We start from the raw sequence: 26,027 nt of genomic DNA on the forward strand, positions 1-26,027 counted from the left end.
GTTCAATTGCTTTGATATTACATATTTAGATACTACATGTAGACCTTTCTCAGATTTGTTCATTTCGTGATGATATCTTCGATTCTATAATTTTGGTGAATATTTTTGTCATTTTTGGTAAAAAGTGATATTTTCGACTTCTTGTAAAAAACCAATAGTCTGATTGCTTTGATATTACATATATAGGTACTACATGTGGACCTCTCTCAGATTTGTTCATTTTGTAATGATATCTTCAATTCTCTAATTTTGGTGAATATTTTTGTCATTTTTCGTAAAAAGTGATATTTTCGACTTCTTGTTAAAAACTGTAAGTCCGATTGCTTTGATACTATACATATTGTTCATTTTCTGATGATGTCTTCAGTTCTTTATTTGAAATGTGCATTGCTAACAGCGGAGCTATCTCAGCCGATAGGCTGCTTGTTTATTCTTGTAAACAATAGAAAAAATATGAAAATTAAAAAATATTGGACCTCACGTATATATTGAATTTTAATTAGATTGACACTTCCATGAATTCTACATTTAGTTGCCTCAGTGATATAAATTACTAACAAACAATGTATGTGTTTTAGGATTTAGGTTTTTGGTACATGGTACATGTTTAGTTGTAATTCTTTTTGTTTGAATACTACTGGTAATTTATCAACTTGGTTGTTTTTAAATCAAACCTAAGGTACATCAGTATTGTAATGAGATGATATAACTGATAATTCAAATCAAAGCCTTATAATAGTTGCCAGTACATGGCATGGATAATCACTGTCATTGTCGCATACGACTTGTTTACCACTTCCGTGTGACTGAGAATGTTCTAGAACCGTACTGTGTCTGGGTGGAATTTTTAGAAGTTGGTTGAATACGTAATAGGACACTGTAGAAGGCAATAGAAGGTAATGGAACATTCTAGAAATTTGTAGTAAGTTCCATACTCATTATGTATGCTGATGTAATGGTCTATTTATAGACAGTGGTAGTATATACAGGGGAGTTGTTCAGCACTGAGATCAGATCGGAGATCTCGTTGAATTGTATTGGAGTTTAAGTATCTAGTTATTGGAGTAGTGGAGTTTTACCGCGTTATTGTACTTGATGTTTGCAGAGTATAATAATACCAGTACCAGTTGAAACCTCATCTGTTGGCTCCGTGTTCGTATTTTATCATCGCTGCCAGGGAAGTCTTTTTGTTACTGTTGCCATTTTGGTATTTGAACCATCACACCTGTACTATACCAATTACGGTAATATTACGTTGCGTGTGACAGTCATGTACATCATCATGAAACTTGATATCCAATATTCTATAAATATTATAAGGTTTCTACGAAGATACCTCAAAGTATGCACGAAGACAGTACAGCGGCAGTATCGACCGACACGCAGCGGAGGTCAATGTGACAGCGTACTGTCTGAGTGCATACTTTGAGGTATCTTCGTAATAACCTTATTATTATACATCTTTTCCCTTCAAGGATACATCATGGAAATGCCGAAATTCCAAAAGTTTAGAACAGAATCAGCGAACTTCTTTGTATGGAGTCCGGTCAAATCCTGGTGGCAGCCATGTTTGTTTTTATTATTAGAGAACACTTACGCGCGTAATCATTCCATATTTGGAATTCGCATTTCCAAATATGGTAGTATGAAAATACCCCGTAAAATACCGCAAAATTACGGCACGCTGTAACTTATGGCGTTACGGTGACAAATGTATAATAATGTGCGATAATAGAAGTCTGTGTTGGGTTGTTAATATGAAAAAGGTGTAGTCAAGTACATGTGTCTAAAAAACAGATACAAACAATGTAGTACCAGATAGATAGACATGTAACTGACACTGCACTAGGATTGGCAGTGATGTCCTATTTTAAGCCATCCAATTTCATCTATACTTTAAATAGTCTTATTGAATCACAAGGCACTGCACTTGTACTTGACCTCTAAGATTAAAAGTGAACCCTTTCTATGAGCATCACCTTGAGACAATGATTAAACTGCTAGGGAGTAGAATTTATAAGTACAAAGCTAGGGGGCATTCCACTAGCTCAAAATTTCTAGCTGTATTGTAATTATTAGTAATGACATACGGTATATTTCATATTCAAATTAATTTTTAGATGAATTAATTTGTAATTCATTCACGATGGTTAAAACTTGTGTCATTGAGATGTAAACACACCATGTAATTTACTGTCGCAATATACAGCCCCACACGCTAGTTTTTCTTCATACAGGGTATGCATACTTCCTCCTATAAAGAAACCTGTAAGATCCCATACATCAAAATAATTGCATTTCATTTCATTGTAATTGATACTACAGCACTCAAGGTTAAATAAAATTATGGAATGTCAAGGCCCTTTTTTTCTTCATTTCAGGTTTATATGAATTAAGCACAATATTGAATAGGTAGTAGGGTATCTATAATTCCTAATAAATTGTCAAATTTTGAAATGTTCTATATTCTAAAGATTTGTTTTTCCCTGCATTTTTTTTGAATATGACCTCTATTTGATAATAATATAATCATAATATTTAATTTAATATTTCTGTGGCAAAAAGCCGCCATTCAAAAAATACTCCGAATATGTTGTGTATATCAGATTAAGAAGGTAATAAATGTAGGCAATTAAATTATAATATTGTAAATACAGAAAAAATAAATAATTTATAATACATATAATAATCTAATCGTTTCAGATCTTAATGATATTATCTATAAATCCTATTTCATTTTCATTGCCAGCTTTGATTGGGTTGGACGATTATGACCATGATTCACATTCCATTGACCATACTAAATTTAATTGACATTAACACTTTCCGCTACATGTAGACATATTCCACTTAGAACATCATGTGACCAGCTGGCCGAACAATATTTAATAAACCGGAAGTCATCGTATGCAGATTAGTGTAATCTTATTACACAAATCGCTAAAAGACTGTATTGATTCGATGGATATATTTTTGATTACAGTACATACTTCTGAGTTTGTCAGTCGGTCGGTCGGTCAATTATTCGGTCGGTCGATTATTCGGTCGGTCGGTTGGTAAGCTTTATATCAAATGCGTGATGTATGTAGCTCGTTGGTAGACAAGTACATTGAGATCAACTACCATTACATGTATATCATTATTAAGCTTGTACGCTGTTTTGGGTAGGATTGATGGGTTGGCTCATTAATTCCTTGATGCAAGTTGGTGGAGGCAGTGTGGAGTACTAATGTTAAATTTTAGATGTTAAGTTAAGATGTGAAATCATAAAATTTGAATAATCCCAGAATATCTTGTATGTGGAGGTCAAACTTGGTGTGGTGACAATATAAATTGATCCAATATGGCAGCCTGGTGGCCATTTTGTTGACTTGCTCATAATTAAGTGAAGGGAAAGTCATGGTAATGACAAAATGTCTGTTGTCATGGCCGCCCGCGTCATCATCGTGCACTTTTTTGTGGGCACAACAATATTCAGCTGATTGCTGTCAAACTTATACATGTAGTTGGCCTGTTTAGATTTCAGGGTTGATCTTCCAAAAATTGTATTTTCAGTGATTTTTTTTGGAAGTTTTTTTTTAAAGTGTATATTGTGTTTATTGGGGAACTTCATACTGGGGCTTGTCATCTTGATGGTGAATCCTCCAGTGCGGGCATGAAGTGCGAGAAGGGAGGACACTCTTCAGCCTGCATGATGTCACAGGTAAAGATTATCTGAATTATAGGAAGTTATACACAGTTAAACTTATATTGTTCAAGTTGTATATTTTTTACAAAAACTATGATCATATCTTTGTTTGAAAATAAAAATACACTCATTCATACTCCAAGATTTATCTTAAATCATGAAAGTTGTATAAAATAATTTGATATCAAACATCTAGGTACTTATACCAATCAACAGATCCCAGAGGAGTATTATTAAGATATTACTTGGAGAGTATGTCAGCTCTGCCTTGTGAGTATGCATAGTAGCTTGATTTCTTATAGTGTTAAAATGGCATCTGGTTATAGATGATCAGTGTAATGAGGAAGACGAGACAAAACATTCAAGTAGTTTCATCAGCACAAGAATGTATTGCAAGATGTTCGTCAACAAACAGAAATTGGATTAGTGAGAAAAATACGATGAATACATAATTATTGGCTTGGCTTATTTAGTATATTAAGCATATTAATACGATATGCTAAATTAATTAAATTCACATGTAAAGTCACCATACAACTCATTATTTCCCTGACAATTTCATGAATTTAAAACCTAGTAATTATGCCAAAAACATGAAAATAGTGAAATAAAATGTCATGGCTTTACAGTATTGAAAATCAGCAAATTTTGCTTTCAAAATCAGATCAACAAATTTTATAGTCACACACATTTTTTTTTTCTTCTTGAAAACAGATTGCTACCATTAAAACAAATGATTGGATTACCTTGACATTTACAGTATCGTTTATTTCATTTCTGTTGTTCCCAAAACTCAGATAAAAATTCATGGTTGCTTAAACTACTTCTTGCACAATACACAGGTCAAAAATTTATGATTTCATGTAATTTACTATTGGTTTCTATGGTGAAAAGTTTTCACCATTTCCATTTTTCGCAATTTACAAAAGAAAATTGTCTGAGTAATCTCTGAATCATTTAACTGTGAAGCATTGTAAATTAAATATGCAATATTTGTTAATTTCGTTATTCATTTCAATCTATACAAGTTCAATAGTATTCTGACACAATGCATAAATTGTTTCAAAATACAGATTCTGAAGTGCAATAACATATATTAAAGTATGAATGTGGTAGAAACCACCACAGTGTGTTATTTCATTCCAATTTTTATATTCAGCCAATTATTACTTAATTTTATGGATGACATCCGCGTGCGCATTAGTTTTCGCCTGTTCTCAAAAAAAATCTCCGACGACGAGTCTCCACAGATTGGTTTTCTGTTCAGAACTTGCCGACTCGTATTGTCGCAAAGCGCGGCGCTTTGTCGTAAAACTACCTCAAAATGTGCCAATTTTGTCGTAAGTGATCTTCTGCACATGCGTATTGCGTTGCTGGGAATTTCAACACAGTGACCACGCCACCAAAATACGTGAGCATAAAAGTTCAGAAGAAAAACGGAGGGATTGTTGTAGACTGGTACGCAATTGACGTCGGCCAGGGAGATGTGACGTTTACACAGCTATACGAGAGATTGGTAGCGGCAAGCAAGTTTCGCCCAGACAACTTTAAGGACATATTGTCCAGAGTGGCTTTTCTGCATTTCTTCTGCAATGATGAGAGAAATGGGAGAGGAGTGGAGGTGTATGGTGGCCTAAAAGCCAGTCAGGCGACAAGTCAGTTTGGTAGCTTTGTCCGCATTGAAGTCGACAAAACTGCAACAAAAGCGGAGGAAGTCCGCTTTTGAGATGAAGAAAAGTTTCTTATTATCTTTTTTTTCATTTTCTGATTTTGATAATTTGCTTGCACACACAGTCAGTAATATTTTGATCATATGATGAAATTTTCATCAAGATACATAATTTTCTGCATCCAAATTTTTGTTGGTGTTTTTTTTTTTTCAATATCGAGCCTCTTATAATTTGTTATATAGTTGAAGTAGTTCTAGAGCATTTGTGTCTACACTTAGTCTATCTGAAGTGTCACTTTAAAAGCTGTAGTTTGAATGTCAAAGAAGTTAATTTCCAGGTTGCTGTTGACAAACTTATTGTTCATTTTTAATTCAATTTTTTTTTCAATACAACACAGTAAGTTTTTCTTTATTTAATATTTATTTATTTCTTGTTGTTTTTATGATACACTGTGTTCTGTAGTCCTGTGGTTTTAGCAGCATTTTTTTTTTGGCAGGTCTTTTTTTTTTCGCCCTCTCGCATTAGATTTGGGGTCTCCAGAGGATGTCGCCCATAAAATTAAATCAGTGTGGCCTTAGAGGCTTTCATGCTAATTTCATACATGACAAGGATCTTGTCAATGTATATCAAGGCCATACTGCGATTTCTATGTCATTCTCACCATTTGCGCTAGGTATATTATGTTGTAAGTCTTCGAATTGCCAGTGGGCTTTCTGTTAACAATAAAATCCTGAGTTTATTGCAAGTCTGGTGATTGGTGATTGGTGTGGTGATTGGTTCTGTTTCTGATGATTTCTACTGGTTTTCTATAAAATAATACTCCGCAAACGTTTTTAAGTTAAGTTAAAGTCAAATTATGTATGATGTTATTTCTACTTTTTTTCATTTTTATTTAATTAAACCTGAATTAAAATGCAATTCTATACTGAATAGCAATGTAATTGAGTTTAATTAAACTCCAATTAAATTGCAATTCTATATAGAGTCACGTCTCAATCCAAACATAATGCCATACCACAAGTACATTAAAAGTTAATCCAATAGAATGCTCTGAACATATAGCAAAACAAGTGTGTGTATGTCTGTGTGTCCGCCTGTTCCACTGATATCTCAAAAACATGTGTTGGTTTTATATGAAACTTGATGTATAGATGCCCTGGGCTAATTCGCAGGGATGATTAGGTTTTGGATTAAATTCATGTATATTAATTACCTAATTTGCATGATAACTAACTAATTAGTCGCTGTTCGGACGAAGTATATATATATCGCAGAAAAGACTTTTTGGATGTTTTGTATGCAAAATATAGGAAAACAAGTATATTCACTGGATTTTATTTTTACTGAACAATTCCTCCAGCGAAAATTATTTCAAAGTGAAAATAAAGTATTCTACAGTATGTCTTGTGTGGAAATTATTGATTTGACAACTGCAAATTACAAAGAGAAAAGTTTAGGGATTGGTGTGGAGAGTTGAATTTTGACGTTAAGTATGAAATAAAAGAAGTAACAATTAATCGTATCCACGTTATTGTTAATACCAACATTGACTAAAAAATATTCAGTATAGAGTATTTTACTTCTTGCTGCGCATGAAAGACTAAAGCATTGAACAATTAATTTATTCACAAATTACCAATTAGCTGTTGTTCATTTCAAATGTGTTTATATATGCCCCAGGCAGTAATAGATTTTACTTTGTGAGCAATGATTACTCAACTTCCGTTGTTTAAAATATTTAATCTCTGTAGATAATCAGCATGATAGCTGACAGGATGAATAAGGTACTAATAATCCTTGGCTGTTTATCAAGATTGTTACTTCGAATTATTGCAATATACATTATAGTGCAATGCTACCAACTTAAGTAGTGAGTGCTACGTTTGTAGTACCATCATTTATATTTTAATATCGGCCTTGATATAATGTTACTTGTTAATAGTCAAGCGTAAGTAAGTAAATCTTTATTGCTGTCGTATCCCATTTGAGATCTTGACATAAAATTTAAAAGTCAAATACATGTAATAAAAAAAACAAATGAAAGGAAATGCATAATACTGTAAATAAATGTAATAAATACATTTCTCAAAATAAGTGTTAAAGCCAGAAAATTAATCCAATAATAGGAGCAAAGGGCTCTCAACAAATTATTCATCTGTAGTACCGGTAATTGTAATTGGCTCTTCCTGGTTTGACTTCCTTCTCAGAATGAAATTACATGCATGTATTATTATATTAGGGTGCGTTCAATTCCTAGAACAACCATCAACAAAACAGTGATAACCCTGAGGGGTGATTGACCTAGGATTTTTTTTCAATTTTTGTATTTTGAAAATTCTGATCACCATCATCTTTACAATTTGTTGTTGCCATGGTAATTTTAAAGATTGGGATAATTACCTCCTGATCTCTTTCCCTACGTTTTTATATAAATTAATTTTAATTTGTTACATTTGACACAATAGCATTTCCTACCCAACGCTCTATCGAAATAAATCATTCACTGCATGGTGAATAATTGGTGATTCAACTTTGTGCATGACACATAATAGAAAGTCTGAGCACAGTCACTTGTAAAATGAAGAGAAGTACGACTTTCAAACATCGAGTTATCTGTCTCCTGTGTGTAAAAAAAAGATTTAGAAAACATTGTTCAATATTTTTGGGAGATTTGTACTTCTGTTTTTTTATGTTAAAAATAAGCTGAATTTAGACTGCTCCGCTACATGATATACTTATATATTCTTGAAATATCTACTTTGCACGATTAAAAATATTAAAGAAACATGAAAATTGACACAAAAATGACCGCCCTGATGCCAGACAAACACACAACTCTTGAATAGTTGGTTGAAATCTCTTGGTCAAGGTCAAGTGTTATCAGAGGTACATTACGTTGGGTTTGAAACTAAGGTGACATGATACTAAGATCCCGTTACAATCTCGCTCAAAACTCAAAACTCAAAACAAATGCGAATGCGCATGCCCGAGGTAACTAGGATACTGGAATGTCCAGGTGGACCAAAATAGCTGCTCAGGATATGACAGATTACAATAACTTTATTTTCTATACATTTTTGATGTACGGGGGGTATGTGCATTTTTTTCATGATCTCATTAACGATAGCCAAATGGCGGCCACTTTAAGGCCGAAAATGCATCAAAATCGCACATTTTCACCATTCCGGACCCGGATCTCAGTTATGCATGGACGGATTTTGTTCAAATTTGGTACATACATTAAACATAATAGGACCTTGATGCATGTCATTTATTTTTTTGGATCGGGTTCGAAATGGCCGACTGGCGGCCATTTTGTTTTAAAGAATTCAGTTCTGGATCCGTATCTGAGACATGCTTGGATTGATCGAGTTCAAACTTCACACACACAAGGTACATCATGTCACAAATATGTATGTGCATTTGTTTCATGATCTCATTAACGATAGCCAAATGGCGGCCACTTTAAGGCCGAAAATGCATTGAAATCGCACATTTTCACCATTCCGGACCCGGATCTCAGTTATGCATGGACGGATTTCATTCAAATTTGGTACATACATTAAACATAATAGGACCTTGATGCACGTCATTTTTTTTTTCGGATCAAGTTCGAAATAGCCGACTGGCGGCCATTTTGTTTTAAAGAATTCAGTTCTGGATCCGTATCTGAGACATGTCTGGATTGATCAAGTTCAAACTTCACACACACAAGGTACATCATGTCACAAATATGTATGTGCATTTGTTTCATGATCTCATTAACGATAGCCAAATGGGGGCCGCTTTAAGGCCGAAAATGCATTGAAATCGCACATTTTCACCATTCCGGACCCAGATCTCAGTTATGCATGGACGGATTTCATTCAAATTTGGTACATACATTAAACATAATAGGACCTTGATGCACGTCATTTTTTTTTTTCGGATCAAGTTCGAAATAGCCGACTGGCGGCCATTTTGTTTTAAAGAATTCAGTTCTGGATCCGTATCCGAGACATGTCTGGATTGATCAAGTTCAAACTTCACACACACAAGGTACATCATGTCACAAATATGTATGTGCATTTGTTTCATGATCTCATTAACGATAGCCAAATGGGGGCCGCTTTAAGGCCGAAAATGCATTGAAATCGCACATTTTCACCATTCCGGACCCGTATCTCAGTTATGCATGGATGGATTTTGTTCAAATTTGGTACATACATTAAACATAATAGGACCTTGATGCACGTCTTTTTTTTTCGGATCAAGTTCGAAATGGCCGACTGGCGGCCATTTTGTTAAAGAATTCAATTCTGGATCCGTATCCAAGACATGTCTGGATTGATCAAGTTCAAACTTCACACACACATGGTACATCATGTCACAAATAGATATGTGCATTTGTTTCATGATCTGCTTAACAATAGCGGAATGATGGCCATTTTAAGGCCGAAAATGCATCAAAATCACGTATTTTCACAATTCCAGAACCGGATCTCAGTCATGCATGGATGGATTTTGTTCAGATTTAGCACAATGTGTTGTACATATGCAGGTGCATTTCGGTCATGATCTGCTTTGAATGTATATGTCACTCAAATATGAACGGAACGGGGACGTGTCATTGACAATGACTTGTTTATTTCATTTTTCCACTCATTTGTAAACTCTTCTTTTAATTTCTCTCAGATTTGTTCGTTTTGTGATGATATCTTCAATTCTCTAATTAATTTATTTTGGTGAATATTTTTGTAATTTTTGGTAAAAAGTGATATTTTCGACTTCTTGTTAAAAACTGTAAGTCCGATTGCTTTGATACTATTCATATTGTTCATTTTCTAATGATGTCTTCAGTTCTTTAATTGAAATGTGCATTGCTAACAGCGGAGCTATCTCAGCCGATAGGCTGCTTGTTTAATATCAAATCAATTTTTTTAAACCATTTACTTTTAATAATTTTATTGACATAGCATGCTTCTTGAAGTAGAGTATTTGTGGAATTTGCAATACGATTGGCATATTTTATGATTTGTTTCTTAATAAGAGTCAAGAGGTAATTTTCCCAATTCACTATATATTGCCGTGATTGGTGTATTTTTTGAGATACCAAGAATGTACCGATAGTGTGTAAGCTGGACATCCTCTACAATTGATTTTGTAGAACTTTCTTCTCCCCAAATGTCACTCCCATACACAATAACTGGTCTGATAAGTTTATCAAATAGTGACAGTAGTATGGACATGTCCAAATTACCAGATCTAATTTTGGTCTTTAATGAGAATAAGGCTTTTATTCCTTTTCTTTTCAGGTTTTTCATGGCATCTTTAAATTTACTATTTGGGCTCATAGTTAAGCCAAGATAATTGAAATCTTTAACTATATTGATTTCTTTTCCTTCATAAAAGAATATGTCCTTGTTAAGGAGTCTGTTACACTTATTGAATATCATTATTTTTGTTTTATCTGTGTTGACAGACAACCGCCATTTTGATGTGTAGGCTGATAATTTATCCAAACAGTTTTGTAATCCCCTTTTGGATTTTGAAAGAATCACAATATCATCTGCATAAAGAAGGCAATTCATGGGTGTGTTAGTGTACTGTACTGTACAAGTTTTGTATATTGTGATCCTTTATGTGTTTGTAATATTATTTAGCATTCTGTTTAACTTTACTACTGTATTTTAGTTTAGTTTAGTTTAGTTTAGTTTACTTACTGTAAAATGATTAATTTTCACTGGGTTTAAATTTCGCTGATTTACCATTTCAGGCATATTCAGTGGGTTTTAAATTCACAGTTTTATCATTTAGATAATGTGTTCCATGCTAAATTTTACATATTCACTGGGTTTTAATTTAGCGCATTTTCCAGTCAGCAAAATAAGCAAAATTAAAACCCAGTGAATAATTAACCCTTTTACAGTAGTTTATTGTAAGACCATAGAACAACTCACTGTGGTTTGTTTAGTGTATTGACTAACGGTCAACTAGGAATCAAGATGCTTGAAATATCAGTGTAGACTTAGCTGTTATGGAGAAGATGAGAAACCATGCTTATATTGTTTTTCCAATTAGTCTGGAAAATCAGATGACAGATGCAGATCATGTTGCATCTTTTTTTACACAGATACTCTGTGCAATTTAATGACATCCATGTTCCTTGATGCTACTTTTTAGACTTGTAATTACTACTAATTATTTTTTAGAGCTTTTCAAAGCTGAAGTAAGTCCCTAAAGTGACATTATAAATACCAGTGGCTGATTTTTTTAAAGCTTTCTTGGTTTTTATTACCGTGCTTGTAATAAAATAAAATGTAAGCTATAGGTATAGCGACAGCACGTGTCTTTCAAAGTTTCTTGTGTCCATGATAAATCAAGTACTGTACAGTAGAATACTTTATTTTCGCTTGGAATTAATTTTCGCTATTTTCGCTGAAGGGATGATTCCGTGAAAAGAAAATCCAGCAACGAATATACATTTTTTCCTATGTTTTACATTCCACTTGTCAAAAATCAGTGAAAATAAATTCCATACAAAACACTTAAAAAGTGTTTTCAGAGAAAATTAATTCCAGCTAAAATAAAGTATTCTACAATAATTTGTTTCTTACAATTACCCAAAATGTTGTGTACTATCAATCAATGTATAATCTTGGTGTAGTTTATTGTTGGTAAATTTGGTACATATATTTTTGGAGATATTTGTGAAAATGTGTTTTCAAATTCTGCATTGCATTGACGTAAGCTGTATTGGCATGTCAGATATGTATTAACTCAGAATTCCTTGCTAACGCATTTCAGCATTTCAGCCATTCACTTTGTCACAAAACCAGTCTTTCTTCACGACATCCAGTTCCAACATGCCTCGAGGACGCGGAAGATCTAACACCGGTTGTGGTGGTCGCAAGTCTCAACGAAATCATTGTACTAAAGCTTGCTTCCAAAATGTTGAGACTATAGACGTAACTGACTCACCGCCGCAAGAATCATCAGCACGCAATGGAGATCCCACTGTACTAGTACAGTCAACGAACTCCCCCAGCGATGTCATCACAGTTAGCAGAAGCGAACTCGTAGATCTTGTTCGTAGCTTACAACAGCAAGGAAACTGTCAAACGCAGCCGAATAATATTTCACAACCGCCGGCTTCACGTGACCCAAGCCAAACAATGCCATCAAGTTTAATGCCAACGGACTCTCTCACAAATAACAGCCTCCCGATGACCTGGCCAATAGCTAGTCAACATAATGCGATCGTCCACAATAATACCGCTCATCAAGACAATTCGAAGTTTCACCAACAACTTCCAGCTACCACAAGCCAAGCATCGCTAGCTCACGCTTGCTGTTTTTGTTCCTTCGATGTTGATCTCAGCTATTATTTACATTGTACTATATTTTCTTGTACTTTTATGAGGGATTTTAAGATTAACACAGTTATGTAATATTATACTTGTTCATTCTTTGCTGTTTTTGTCCCTTCAATGTTGATCTCGGCTTTTATTTACATTGTACTATATTTTCTTTCATAACTTGGCTACTTATAAATATTTTTGATAGTATTTTTATCTCCCTGTGATTATATCATTACATGGTTTCAGTACTTTTATATAGATGATTTAGTATTTATTGAAGATTGCTGATTTAACCTTGTTGTAATTAATGGTTTTTTTTTAGCTCCGCTGTCGACTTATGAGTGATTGTCCGGCGTCGTCGTTCGGCATCCGTCGTCCCTGTCAATGTTTTACTTTTTCGACTTCTTCTTGAAAACTACAAGCCTGAATGCTTTGATACTTGGTGTATATGTACCTTGGGTAGACCTCTCTCAGATTTGTTCATTTCATGATCATATCTTCAATTCTCTAATTTTGGTGAATATTTTTGTCATTTTTAATAAAAAGTGATATTTTTGACTTCTTGTTAAAAACCGCAAGTCCAATTGCTTTGATATTACATATATAGGTACCGGTACTACATGTGGAACTCTCTCAGATTTGTTCATTTTGTAATGATGTCTTTAATTCTCTAATTTTGGTGAATATTTTTGTCATTTTTGATAAAAAGTGATATTTTCAACTTCTTGTTAAAAACCGCAAGTCCAATTGCTTTGATATTACATATATAGGTACTACATGTGGACCTCTCTCAGATTTGTTCATTTTTTAATGATATCTTTAATTCTCTAATTTTGGTGAATATTTTTGTCATTTTTGGTAAAAAGTGATATTTTCGACTTCTTGTTAAAAACCGCAAGTCCAATTGCTTTGATATTACATATATAGGTACTACATGTGGACCTCTCTCAGATTTGTTCATTCTGTAATGGTATTTTTAATTCTCTAATTTTGGTGAATATTTTTGTCATTTTTGATAAAAAGTGATATTTTCAACTTCTTGTTAAAAACCGCAAGTCCAATTGCTTTGATATTACATATATAGGTACTACATGTGGACCTCTCTCAGATTTGTTCATTTTTTAATGATATCTTTAATTCTCTAATTTTGGTGAATATTTTTGTCATTTTTGGTAAAAAGTGATATTTTCGACTTCTTGTTGAAAACTGTAAGTCCGATTGCTTTGATATTACATATATAGGTACTACATGTGGACCTCTCAGATTTGTTCATTTTGTGATGATATCTTCAATTCTCTAATTAATTTATTTTGGTGAATATTTTTGTAATTTTTGGTAAAAAGTGATATTTTCAACTTCTTGTTGAAAACCGCAAGTCCAATTGCTTTGATATTACATACATAGGTACTACATATGAACCTCTCTCAGATTTGTTTATTTTGTAATGATATCTTTAATTCTCTAATTTTGGTGAATATTTTTGTCATTTTTGGTAAAAAGTGATATTTTCGACTTCTTGTTAAAAACCGCAAGTCTGATTGCTTTTATATTACATATATAGGTATTACATGTGGATCTTGTTAATTTCGTGGTGATATCTTCAATTACTTAATTTTGATGATTATTTTTGGTGAAAAGTGGTATTTTTGAATTCTTGTTGAAAACAGCAAGGTCCGTTGCTTTGATACTATACATATTGTTCATTTTCTAATGAATCTTCAGTTCTTTAATTGAAATGTGCATTGCTAACAGCCGAGCTATCTCAGCCGACAGGCTGCTTGTTTAATTTTTAAATAATGTTTTTATTTTATTTTAAAATATAAACATACAACACACAAAATATTACAATACATGGTGATATGTGGAATAGGTTTTGTTATCGTGAAATGTTAGAAGAGTACCTTTCAATAAACAACACCCCTAAATGTTTTTGTTTTTTTTTCATAATGGAAACGAAACAATTTAATAAAAAATTCTGTAAGAAGATTTAAGAATTCAGTAGATGGACAAGGTCTAATTAGTTTCTCTATGTTTTAACAATCAACTATAAAACTTTCTTTGCATTATTGCCCACCTCTTTTCATCTTCTATACATATACTGCATCAAAATTTGTAAAGTCATAGGTAACCATGGTTACCATATTTTAATTTTCAATAAAAGATTTTTGTTTTTGCCTTGAAATGTTGATTGAAAATTATTAAAATTTCCACATTATAAATGTCAGTCTTAAAATACCATATGAAACCTTTTTAAATTTAGATATTATATTTTAAGTGTTTTTAAAGGAAATTGAACACTATTAAAACATATCATGTGCTTGAGTCTAATGATTTTCTGACTCAGCTGAGGTGTCAGGGTTGTAATACAAAGTGGTATTGTAGTAGGTATATATAGAGTCTCTGGGGCATTTGTAAATGCAAGATTAAGCCACTGGATGTGATCTCCAAGTTCAAGTTACAGTTCCCCATAGTGTTTCTCAGTTCTTACTTGTAGACTTTGTTTATTCTACTCTTGATCTTTAACATTTGTGTATTTGCGCAAAATAAAGTCCCTTCATTAAGTTCTCGTTGATGCAACTGAAATATGAACTAAATCTAATTTGAATTTAAGTACTCACTGTGTTATATGTAAGCTTGTATTTCATGTTTAAATGTCAGCGTGATGTCTGTTTCAGTTTGATGCACGGAAATACCAGCAAAATGACCTGGGGGAAAAACAAACCTGTTAGCTTAGATTTTTTTTTTAGACAAGCTTAATTTTTTTTATCCTCAAGTAGCTTGCTGCATTGGTTTCCATGGCAATATATAATGAATCAGTTAGTATTTTTCATTTATTTTGAGACATTCCATTTACAAACAGGTAGTTTGTGCCATATGAATAGTACAATGAACGTTCAGCTTTTGTTTGTGTACCCGAATCTTACTATAAGGTTTGGGAATTGATGCAATTTCTCACTTTTTAAAGACACTGTACTTTATTAATAGTCTTAAACAAACAAACAAAATAATAAAAAAATAGCTAGTTAGATTTTGTATACCATTTACCTAAAGAATACTTTATGTATCTAAAGACGTTCGTCATTCGTAAGGTTTAAACTCAGTTGTACCTGTCGTCTATGAAATGTATAATGGTGCATATTGCGATTACAAATTGTTCGTTCTGAGTTGTCATTTCCTGATTTCAATACATTGTTGTCAACCTTTCCATTGCGAGCACACAACTCACAACTTTATTGAACTGAGTATGCCTATTAGTTCAAAAGGAACCAGCCTAGTTATTGCCAAAATACTAAAAAATTAACCTTCATTCTCTCTGCTCCAGAGAAACGTTTTTTAGCCTTACGTAATATTATTCTATGTGGAAAATTTAGATTATTATATATAATAACTTTATTACACAACTAAATCATCAGAGAATTGTGTAAGATAAAGAGAATAACAAGACATAAATAAACAAATGTAATAAAAACAAACAGTAAAACTGAAAAAATAAAGATATATTAAAATAATATATACATGTAGTACTTGAAGAACACATTGGCCAGTATTTTTCTTGCTAAATTTTGCTTACATATCTTATATGCAATTTATGTTATTTTATTCTATCAACGACATTGAGAATAATACAGTGCATGTAGTATTGTTTGAGGAATATTAAAATTATGTAATTATGATGACTTCATTCTTTTTTTATGATCAGAATTGTTTCTGCTTAATATTTAGCCAGTAATTTGAGTCAATGCAAAATGTTTATATTCATTATTGCATTGTTTCAGCACTTTTATACCCATAAAAAAAAATTGTTAGTTTGTATTCATCCATCCATTTTTTATCTAATCTAGTCTAAATGGACAAGGTTTTAAAAGTTTCGCTATGTTTTACACCATGTCAATAACTTCACATATGGTGAACAGCCTAGCATTTTTTATTGAGAATATATACTTGTTAAATATGTTTACCCCCAAAATCACATGACAGATTTTCTGAATATTTCTTGATTTTCCCTTTTCTCTGGATATGACATTGAATTGAAAATGAAAAATAAAACATGCATTTTACGCATTGTCATAGACGATCTGTCCTTATCTCATGTATGTTTAGTTCATTGGCATGGCAACAGATTTTGATCACTGTAATAAACTAGATGGACATTTTATTGCGCCAATAAAATTATTCAAATGAATGATCATTGATGTACATGTATATTACTTATAAATGACAAATAGAATAATATGGTGTAGTATGATGAACAGTCAGGTCATGTCAGTCATCGTTGTATGTCTAAATGGTTTTCACACATTTTAATTATTTGGAGATATGTTGACAATGTGTCTTCAAATCAGTACAGCTTGTAAACTGCTATGAGTACTGTATAATCAATATTGGTTAGGGACGACGTCAAAAGATCGATGTTGGATAAAAAAACTTAATTCCTTTAGTTTTTTTCCAAACCCCCCTACCCCTCACTGAAACTTAATTGATAAATATTGGTCATGGCGTTAGACTACATTCATCATTAAATACAAATTAATAATCGGACAGTAGTATTGCATAGCAGTTGGTTGTCGGGTGGGTGGGTGTAAAAAGAGTTTACAAATGCACCTCATTTGACGCACAGATTTACACTCGAACCAAACCATTTTTCTGTTTTTTCCCTTTTCGGTTATTTCTGTCCATGATTGGATAGAAAAAAACGAACTACAAATACTCCAAGATTTTTTTGACTTCATTAAAAAATTAAATCGTTTTTGTCGGATGGAAACTTTTTGAGGTCAAAACCCCCACCCCCAAACTAAAGGAAATAAGTTTTTTATCTGACATCGATCTTTTGACGTCGTCCCTTACCATTCTCGATACAATACTTAGGACTCAATTCATCAGTGGTATAGTCCCATCATTATGTGTACTACCTCTCAAAATAAAACATCACAGTGCTTAACTCCATTTGACATCTAGATTTTTTTCAGTTAAAGTAAGAAAAATTGCAATCATAACTTTGAATAAATCAGTCTGTCATATCATATTTCTTATTAATTATGATGAATAATTAAAAATGTAATGGCTATTTTGTATGAATATAAGCTTTTTTGGAATGGGACTATATTATGTGGTAAAATAAAAAAATGAGATAATGGTCAAATGGCTAAACATTTAACACCATGCTACCATAATATCAATACGCTCATCTTTAATAATTTAAATTTTTAGATATTGTTGGGTAATCCTTTTCAAAAGTGAATTGTTTATATTATTCACCAATATAAACATAATAGCATGTTTTGATGGTACTTTAAATTTGTGGAGCTTCTGTGCATGATTGTATTTGCTATTAATGATGACGAGAAAATTATATAGAATTTTTAATGCAATCCATGTCCAGATGACCAAACTAAGAATCCATCCACACATATGCTTGATTGATATAGCTATTAGAGTTTTTGTCGTGTCGTATATCAGTCAAAGTCAAAGGATAGAGACCATTTATAAATATTATTGCTTGCAGCTCTATATGGAACCATCCTTTCAAGGACTCGCTACACTTTTAAAAACCTTTCAAAATCATTTTTTGTCTCCCGGCTTTCACTCGCATAATTTTTTCTTTCTTGCTTTCACAGAAATATTAATCAATATCTGTCTTGGCAAATGGGTAACCTTCGCAGTTGACAATCTAATAGTAGCGTTCACACACAGTTCCTTAGCACAAGAGGTCAAATATCTTAACCCGTGCTAAGAAAACGTGCGTGAACGCTTAGCACAAGCTAAGCACCGAAAACGCCATTGTATTCAATGTTCATTTGGACGATTTACTATTGCATGTATATTCATAACTCTTGATTTCTGCATGCCATTCCCTACATGACAATCAACGTGTGCACATCTACGTGGACATTGTTCTTGAGAAAAAAATAAACTAATTATGAGACTCCTGCAATCTGCACTTAAACTTGGTGTTGTTTTATAACCGTAAAACTACCATGTATACCTTTCTAGTTACTGTACTTGAGCAATCATAGTTAAAATGACTGAAGATTTTGTATATTTTTAATAAGTTTGGGCGTTCCTTAGCCCATGCTAAGCGCTGTTCCCTCCCCTGCGTAGACGCAATTGGGTCTATCCGATATGCAAACATACAAGATAAGCTTAAATCCTAGCCCGTACTTTGTGTAGTGTGAACACGACTAATATGTACCTGATAAAAATTGTCTTTCAAAAATAAATCTTGAAATGTCATTTGAGTATTGAAGTTTGTGATTAATCCTGAAGGAATATTTTGCCTCTCGTACCATGGAAAAGGGAGAAATGATGCAATTTTAATTTTTTTTCAAAGTATATTTAACACTTGTCAAGTACATGCATTTAAAAGTAACATATCTACCTGACTTGATTTGATTCAACAAACGTATCAACTGAATTAGAAAAACATGTCCTTGGAATATGTAATAAACTTGTATTTATATCATTGGTAAATGAAATCACCCCCCCCCCCACAAAATAGGTTTTAAACTGGTGTGATGCATCTAATGTGATGTGACTAAATATGGTACATGTGCCTCTATTGGTGATGCGCTTCTAATAAGGCAAATATGGTACATGTGTCTCTATTAGAGATGTGATTCTAATAGAGCAAACATGGTACATGTGTCTCTATTAGAGATGTGATTCTAATAGAGCAAATATGGTACATGTGTCACTATTAGAGATGTGCTTCTAATAGACTAAATATGGTACATGTGCCTCTATTAGAGATGTGCTTCTAATAGACTAAATATGGTACATGTGTCACTATTAGAGATGTGCTTCTAATAGACTAAATATGGTACATGTGTCTCTATTAGAGATGTGATTCTAATAGAGCAAATATGGTACATGTGTCACTATTAGAGATGTGCTTCTAATAGACTAAATATGGTACATGTGCCTCTATTAGAGATGTGCTTCTAATAGACTAAATATGGTACATGTGCCTCTATTAGAGATGCGGTTCTTATATACAAAAGATGGTACATGTGCCTCTATTGGAGATGTGCTTCTAATAGACTAAAGATGGTACATGTGCCTCTATTGGAGATGTACTTCTAATAGACTAAATATGGTACATGTACATGTCCCTCTATTAGAGATGTGCTTCTAATAGACTAAATATGGTACATGTGCCTCTATTGGAGATGCGGTTCTAATAGACTAAAGATGGTACATGTGCCTCTTGGAGATGTGCTTCTAATAGACTAAATATGGTACATGTGCCTCTATTGGAGATGCGGTTCTAATAGACTAAAGATGGTACATGTGCCTCTATTGGAGATGTGCTTCTAAAGACTAAATATGGTACATGTGTCTCTATTGGAGATGTGCTTCTAATAGACTAAATATGGTACATGTGCCTCTATTGGAGATGTGCTTCTAATAGACTAAATATGGTACATGTGCCTCTATTGGAGATGCGGTTCTAATAGACTAAAGATGGTACATGGGCTTCTATTGGAGATGCGGTTCTAATAGACTAAATATGGTACATGTGCCTTTATTGGAGATGTGGTTCTAATAGACTAAAGATGGTACATGTGCCTCTATTGGAGATGTGCTTCTAATAGACTAAAGATGGTACATGTGCCTTTATTCGAGATGTGCTTCTAATAGACTAAATATGGTAAATGTGCCTCTATTGGAGATGTGCTTCTAATAGACTAAATATGGTACATGTGCCTCTATTGGAGATGTGCTTCTAATAGACTAAAGATGGTACATGTACCATGTTTAGTCTATTAAAATTGCATCTCTAATAAAAGCATGTTTTATATTATCTATTGAAGATGAGTTTATAATAGACTAAATGCGACATTGTAATGATGGTTTGGCATATGTAGGTCATTCTGATCCATTAAATTGATTATTTTGTTCACCACTATACACTGTAATCACTGCATGAATGCTTAAATTTCATTTTTTTCCTGTAAGTAAATGCATCCCCCCATGTGTTTGGGGGAGTGTTACAAAGACTATATGTATAATAATCACCATGGTTGCATACACTGTAGAGTAAATATTATCTTGAACAATTTCTTAGCGGTTGAAATCAGAAATTTTACATATTGCATCTTTTGAAGTACAACATGACTGCACATTTTTTTGTCAATCAAATGCAGTATCCATAGCAATGCCAAAAGCAGACTAGCATTTGTTGAATGACTTCATCAATTTTGAATATTTTTGAATCATTTTCAACCATAAATGATTGAAATGATTTGTTTTTGATCAGTGACATCACGGTCACCATGGTGACATGTACCGCAGTTCAAAATAGGTCACACTCATGACTTTTTTTTTTAGGTTTCTGCTCAAAATAAAAGAAACATTTTTTTGGAAAATCTCAGGACTAGAAAGAACTCTTTTCTTTTCTTTTTTCAGTAAGCCTATCGCATTTTGTAGCGCACATCTCAGACTATCATTTCTGTGTTGAAAGTCAGATCTATGGCCAACATATGATATGACGAAGTCCCGATGTTATCGGACAATCAACAGCTGGAGTTTCAGCAAGGCTTTTAAAATTTCTGTCTTAATTAATCTCTGCTGCCGGATGGTATATCAAAGCTGGTCTATTTTAGGTTTCTTACTACATGTATTGTGATATTCAGAAACTGTTGGGCAGATTGTCCAAGTATTTATTCCTGGAGTGGTTGTGATCTCATATTTTTTTTTTTTAATAAATCAACTGTATTGAGCATTAGCCATCACTTCTACCATGGCCATAACAAGCAATTATTTTCAGTTAGAAAAATATTGATAATGTGAAAAATGTGAGGAACCGATAGGATTTTTTTGGTTTTTTAATCTCCAAAATCTTTGTAGGCCTGCATGCATATGGTGCAATACAATTCCTGGAAAAACGATGAGTTTAGTTGAATCAGATTTCTTAGTAATTTGTGTATTTCTAAAAAAATCATGCATTTTAGATTACCGGTATATATTCAAATCAATCAAGTATTTATGACAATTTGAATGGACATACAGTTTAATCAAATGTCAACTCTGGAACACCTGTACCCAATCTGATGTATGGCTTCTGATTTTTTTTTCCAATTACATACATTTTATTTTATTTTATTTTTATGATATGTTTTCCACTGACTATTCAAAGTTAAAAAAAAAAAAAAATTCGAATGATGACCTTTTTACAAATCTTCCAAATAATCAATTAATTATTTTTGCTAGGTACTAATAAGGAATTACAAAATTGACTCTATATTGTTAATTATTTAATTTTTGATACTAATATTTTATGATTTATAATAAAATACTAATTCCTTCTTGCCAGATGTAATTAAGTGGTCACTATATTATAATAATTTACCATGCACTGGTGATTGCTAGTATCTGTGGTCATACTGAATGTAGCGTTACATTTGTAGTTGTGATGTTTGAGCAAATTTTACAATCAGCTCCCTTAAGCTAGCAGTTTTAGAATTATAACCTTCTAAATTGTGCCATCAGTGTTCAGAATAAAAAGACTGTTTGTTTTTTGAACTTAAAAAATAAAAGTGTGAAATTGTCATTGATCTTTTTGTTTTGGGGTTTAATTTAAATGGAAATTTATTTTAAAACCGTGTTGTACCCTAAATTCTATTAACAATGTTTCGTATTACAGTTCTTGACACCGCTGGACAAGAGGAATTCAGCGCTATGCGTGAACAGTACATGAGAACAGGAGATGGTTTTCTGATTGTATATTCCGTCACAGATAAAGCTAGTTTTGATAATGTCCACTCATTCCACACACAAATACTAAGGGTTAAAGACAGGTAAATATTAACGCATAATAATTACCTGATTTGCATATTGTATCAATCATTTTTTGTGGTATATCTTGTAACAAACTGATACATAGTGATTTTAAACAGAATTATTTGTCAAATCTCATTTGCATATTTGATTAGCTTTTAATATGAAAAAATTTGAATATTAGAAAACAAAAAAACACTAGTTTTCAAAATAAGATACTGTAACACGATTTTTTTTCACAGGCATATAATTTCACTATTTTGATATCTTGAGCATGAATTTGTCAGGAAAACAATGGTTTATGGTTATGTGGATTTAATTTTATGGTTTTCACTTATCAGTGAAATGAAAACTTGTGACTCTATTCCCGCGCATGTGCAGGTGATGACCCTCCCACTTTCAAATCTAATTCCTTTTATGCACAAGTTGCTGATTCAAGTTAGTGTAAATTGTTCATGTTTTTTTTTTTACCCTTTACCTTATATAGAGATTCATATCCCATGATTCTTGTGGCCAACAAGATAGACCTTGTACATCAACGAAAGATTACAGAGGATCAAGGGAAGGATCTTGCCAACCAGAAAAAGGTAATTACTAATGTATCAGAAAATCAACTTGAAGACAATATAATTTTACTAGGCATGGTTAAATATTGAAAGGTGTCTTTTCAAATTCCAAATTAACTAATTTTTATTTAAAAGTTTTATTGAAGAAAATGTGACTGAAATGTTGTATAATCTCTTATTCTGCTACTGAATACAAATTTCTAATTATTTTCATTGACTTTGTGCACTGACTGACTGTCCATCCACTTATCTGTAATTTTCATTATTAAGAAAGACTGCATGTAATGTTATTTCTATGATACATTATATGAAATGTTTCTTATTTATTTACTCACCAGATTCCTTACATTGAGACAAGTGCTAAGGACCCACCTCTGAATATTGATGTTGCCTTCCATGAAGTGGTCAGAGTAATCAGGTACATTTTTTGCAATTTTTTACAGATTATTTTATTCACAAATAACAACCCTTCAAGAGTAGGGAAATGAGAATATAAATGCCGGCATCTCTGTATTGGCCAGTTATCCCCTTTATTCATGTGAATAACATAGGATGACTGATTAAAATTTTATGTATACACTATGAGGTATAGAGTATGTGCTATCTTTGTTTATTAACCTCAATTTTAAAAAGTTGAGTTTAAGAGTTTGTTTCATGGAGAATGTTCACTGCAGATCAGAATTTTCATAAGCCTACCCTATTTCTCCCCTTACAGAAAAAAACAAACTATACTATTTAATTAAAAGACTTCTTATTCAATCATTTTGAAAATATTCTTGGAAGCCTCATATTCTTTGTGTTGCATATGTTTGAATTTTGTGAAAACAGCCTATACATCATGTGAGACACGAGTAAAACACAACATCGTGATGTTTTACTTGCACTATGATTGCATCTATTTTATTATTAATCCACGCACTTGAGAAAACAAATAATTAAACATTTAATTTATTTATATATATATATAATTTTCAGGCAACATCCAGTTCAAAAAACTCAGCGTAGAAAGAAAAGGCGTTGTAAGAAAAGTAAAGGGCGATGTTTGTTGATGTAAAATTCAGATGGAAGAAGTCAGTCAATACTACTCACTGTGTTGTTTTCTCTCAACACAAACAGGTTTTATTTAAAGTGTAATTTGTGCAATTTAGTTAAGTTACTTGGATACAGTGTACTTTTTATATATGATATCAGTCACTGTAGATTCACATGGTGTTTATTCAGGTCACATATTTTAGGTGAGATTTATTTCAGTTATTGACAAAATGATTTGTTTCACTGCTTTTTTTTTAAATGTCTATTTATCTGTTTTTACTAAAAATATCGTGGATAAGGTGAAATTTTTTGTTTGTTCAATCATATTTAATTGTAGAATAGTAATTTTTTTCAAGTTTCTGCTCATCTGGCAAAAAAAACCAAAAAAACAAACATTTTTTTTATGTAAAGAAAAACAACTAAATTCTGGATGTCAAGTTTTTCTGGGACATTGGCAATTACAACAAGATGAGCATAATATGCTGAAAATATTCCTCTCATTCTATCCAAAAATTTCAGTGCTTGTCTTGTGTTAGTTACATAGTTACATCCACTATTACTCCAAGTCATGTCCAAAAATGCCTCAAATTCCAGTGATAATGAGCAACAGATTTTTTTTCCTAGCCTTTTAGATTTTCACAAAATCTTTATATTTTTTTCCTAATTATATTTACATGTCCTCACTTTGTGCAGTATGCTTCATAGAATCTTTTTTCATGATTTAACAAAGGTCAATAATAATGTCTTTGACAATTTGGGGATGAAATAGTTGCATTAAGACGATTCCATACACAGTTCATTTGTTTGACAACTCAGGGGGTTTACCTATAAGCTTCATCATTAACAGTTTTACAAATATTAAAAAAAATATTGTTATATTTTTAGGAAAAATGACTTTTGAATTCACACATTCATCTTCCTAATCACTGTAAGTAGGTCAGTATTAAATAAATGAAATACTTCCCGTCATGAATCAGCAATCCTGCCACCAGTGGCTGTATTCATGAGTACTTTTGTTTTTAAAAGTAACCCACTGTACTGATTAAAATCTTGTCTCTTTCTTTACCATTTGGTAAATGTTTTCAGTGAAATACTCATATTATGAAATATGCTCATTTTATTATTTTAGTTGTGCTTTTAACGCAGCAGTAGTTAAAATTTTTAATAAATGTAACAGACTTTCAGCTTTATACAGGCTAATAACACCTCTCAATAAACTGTTTCAGTATTATTGACTTCACAATTTGAGATAAGACGCTACCGTATCATGGGATTTATTCTGTGCACACCATAACACTGAGTTCTGGTGTAGATTGGTGGGATAAACAAAAGATTACCTTCACCCACCACCAGAGGGCGACCAACAATACCTAGAGGGTTATGCACCTTTCTGTTTTTCACCCTTTCTCAGCATGCAGTAAACATTGTTCCAGTGAAAAGGCTTTAAGTTCTGATTAATTTTGTCATTGCTTCTACTGCCAGTAAGAAAATTACAAGTGCAGCTGCTGTTTTCAAAAACATAAAGACACAGTTATCGACACTATGATTACTGTAACCTATATGTGTACCTCGCCACTACTCTTTAAAGATGACAACTTGTAATAAATGTCATGTGATATGTATTCTTAACACTTATTTACTTTCACCATGTAATTATAATACTTTTAACTTTGAAAATGTAAGAAGGGTCAGAATTACCCATAATACAGTAGGCCAAAATTAAATTATCTCTTAATTAATCAATTTTCTTGTATTATTTTGTCAGCAAAATGTAATTTTCACAAATCCTGTAATATCGGGTAAGACGAACAGAATTTATATTGTCTAGCATATATATATATATATATATATATATATATATATACATTTCATTCAGAGATGTATTTATTATTTATAAATATTTATTTTATTTATATTGTAAATGTTATTTTATTTTTACCTTTTTTGAGTTACA

General features: G+C 32.4%; 1 protein-coding gene across 1 annotated transcript in view; it reads left to right on the forward strand.

Moving 5' to 3' along the window:
• LOC100370842 (ras-related protein M-Ras-like) overlaps positions 1-24,097 on the forward strand; it is a 35,140-nt gene extending 11,043 nt beyond the window's left edge. The window contains exons 2-5 of the mRNA XM_002732770.4: positions 22,342-22,495; positions 22,963-23,062; positions 23,380-23,459; positions 24,017-24,097. Coding sequence (XP_002732816.2) covers positions 22,342-22,495; positions 22,963-23,062; positions 23,380-23,459; positions 24,017-24,095 — 413 coding nt within the window. The 3' untranslated portion in view covers positions 24,096-24,097. The remainder of the gene's footprint in view (positions 1-22,341; positions 22,496-22,962; positions 23,063-23,379; positions 23,460-24,016) is intronic.
• Positions 24,098-26,027: the final 1,930 nt, after the last annotated feature.

This window comes from Saccoglossus kowalevskii, chromosome 7, assembly GCF_978046115.1.
Source record: "Saccoglossus kowalevskii chromosome 7, keSacKowa6.1, whole genome shotgun sequence".
NCBI classification, from domain to species: Eukaryota; Metazoa; Hemichordata; class Enteropneusta; family Harrimaniidae; genus Saccoglossus; species Saccoglossus kowalevskii.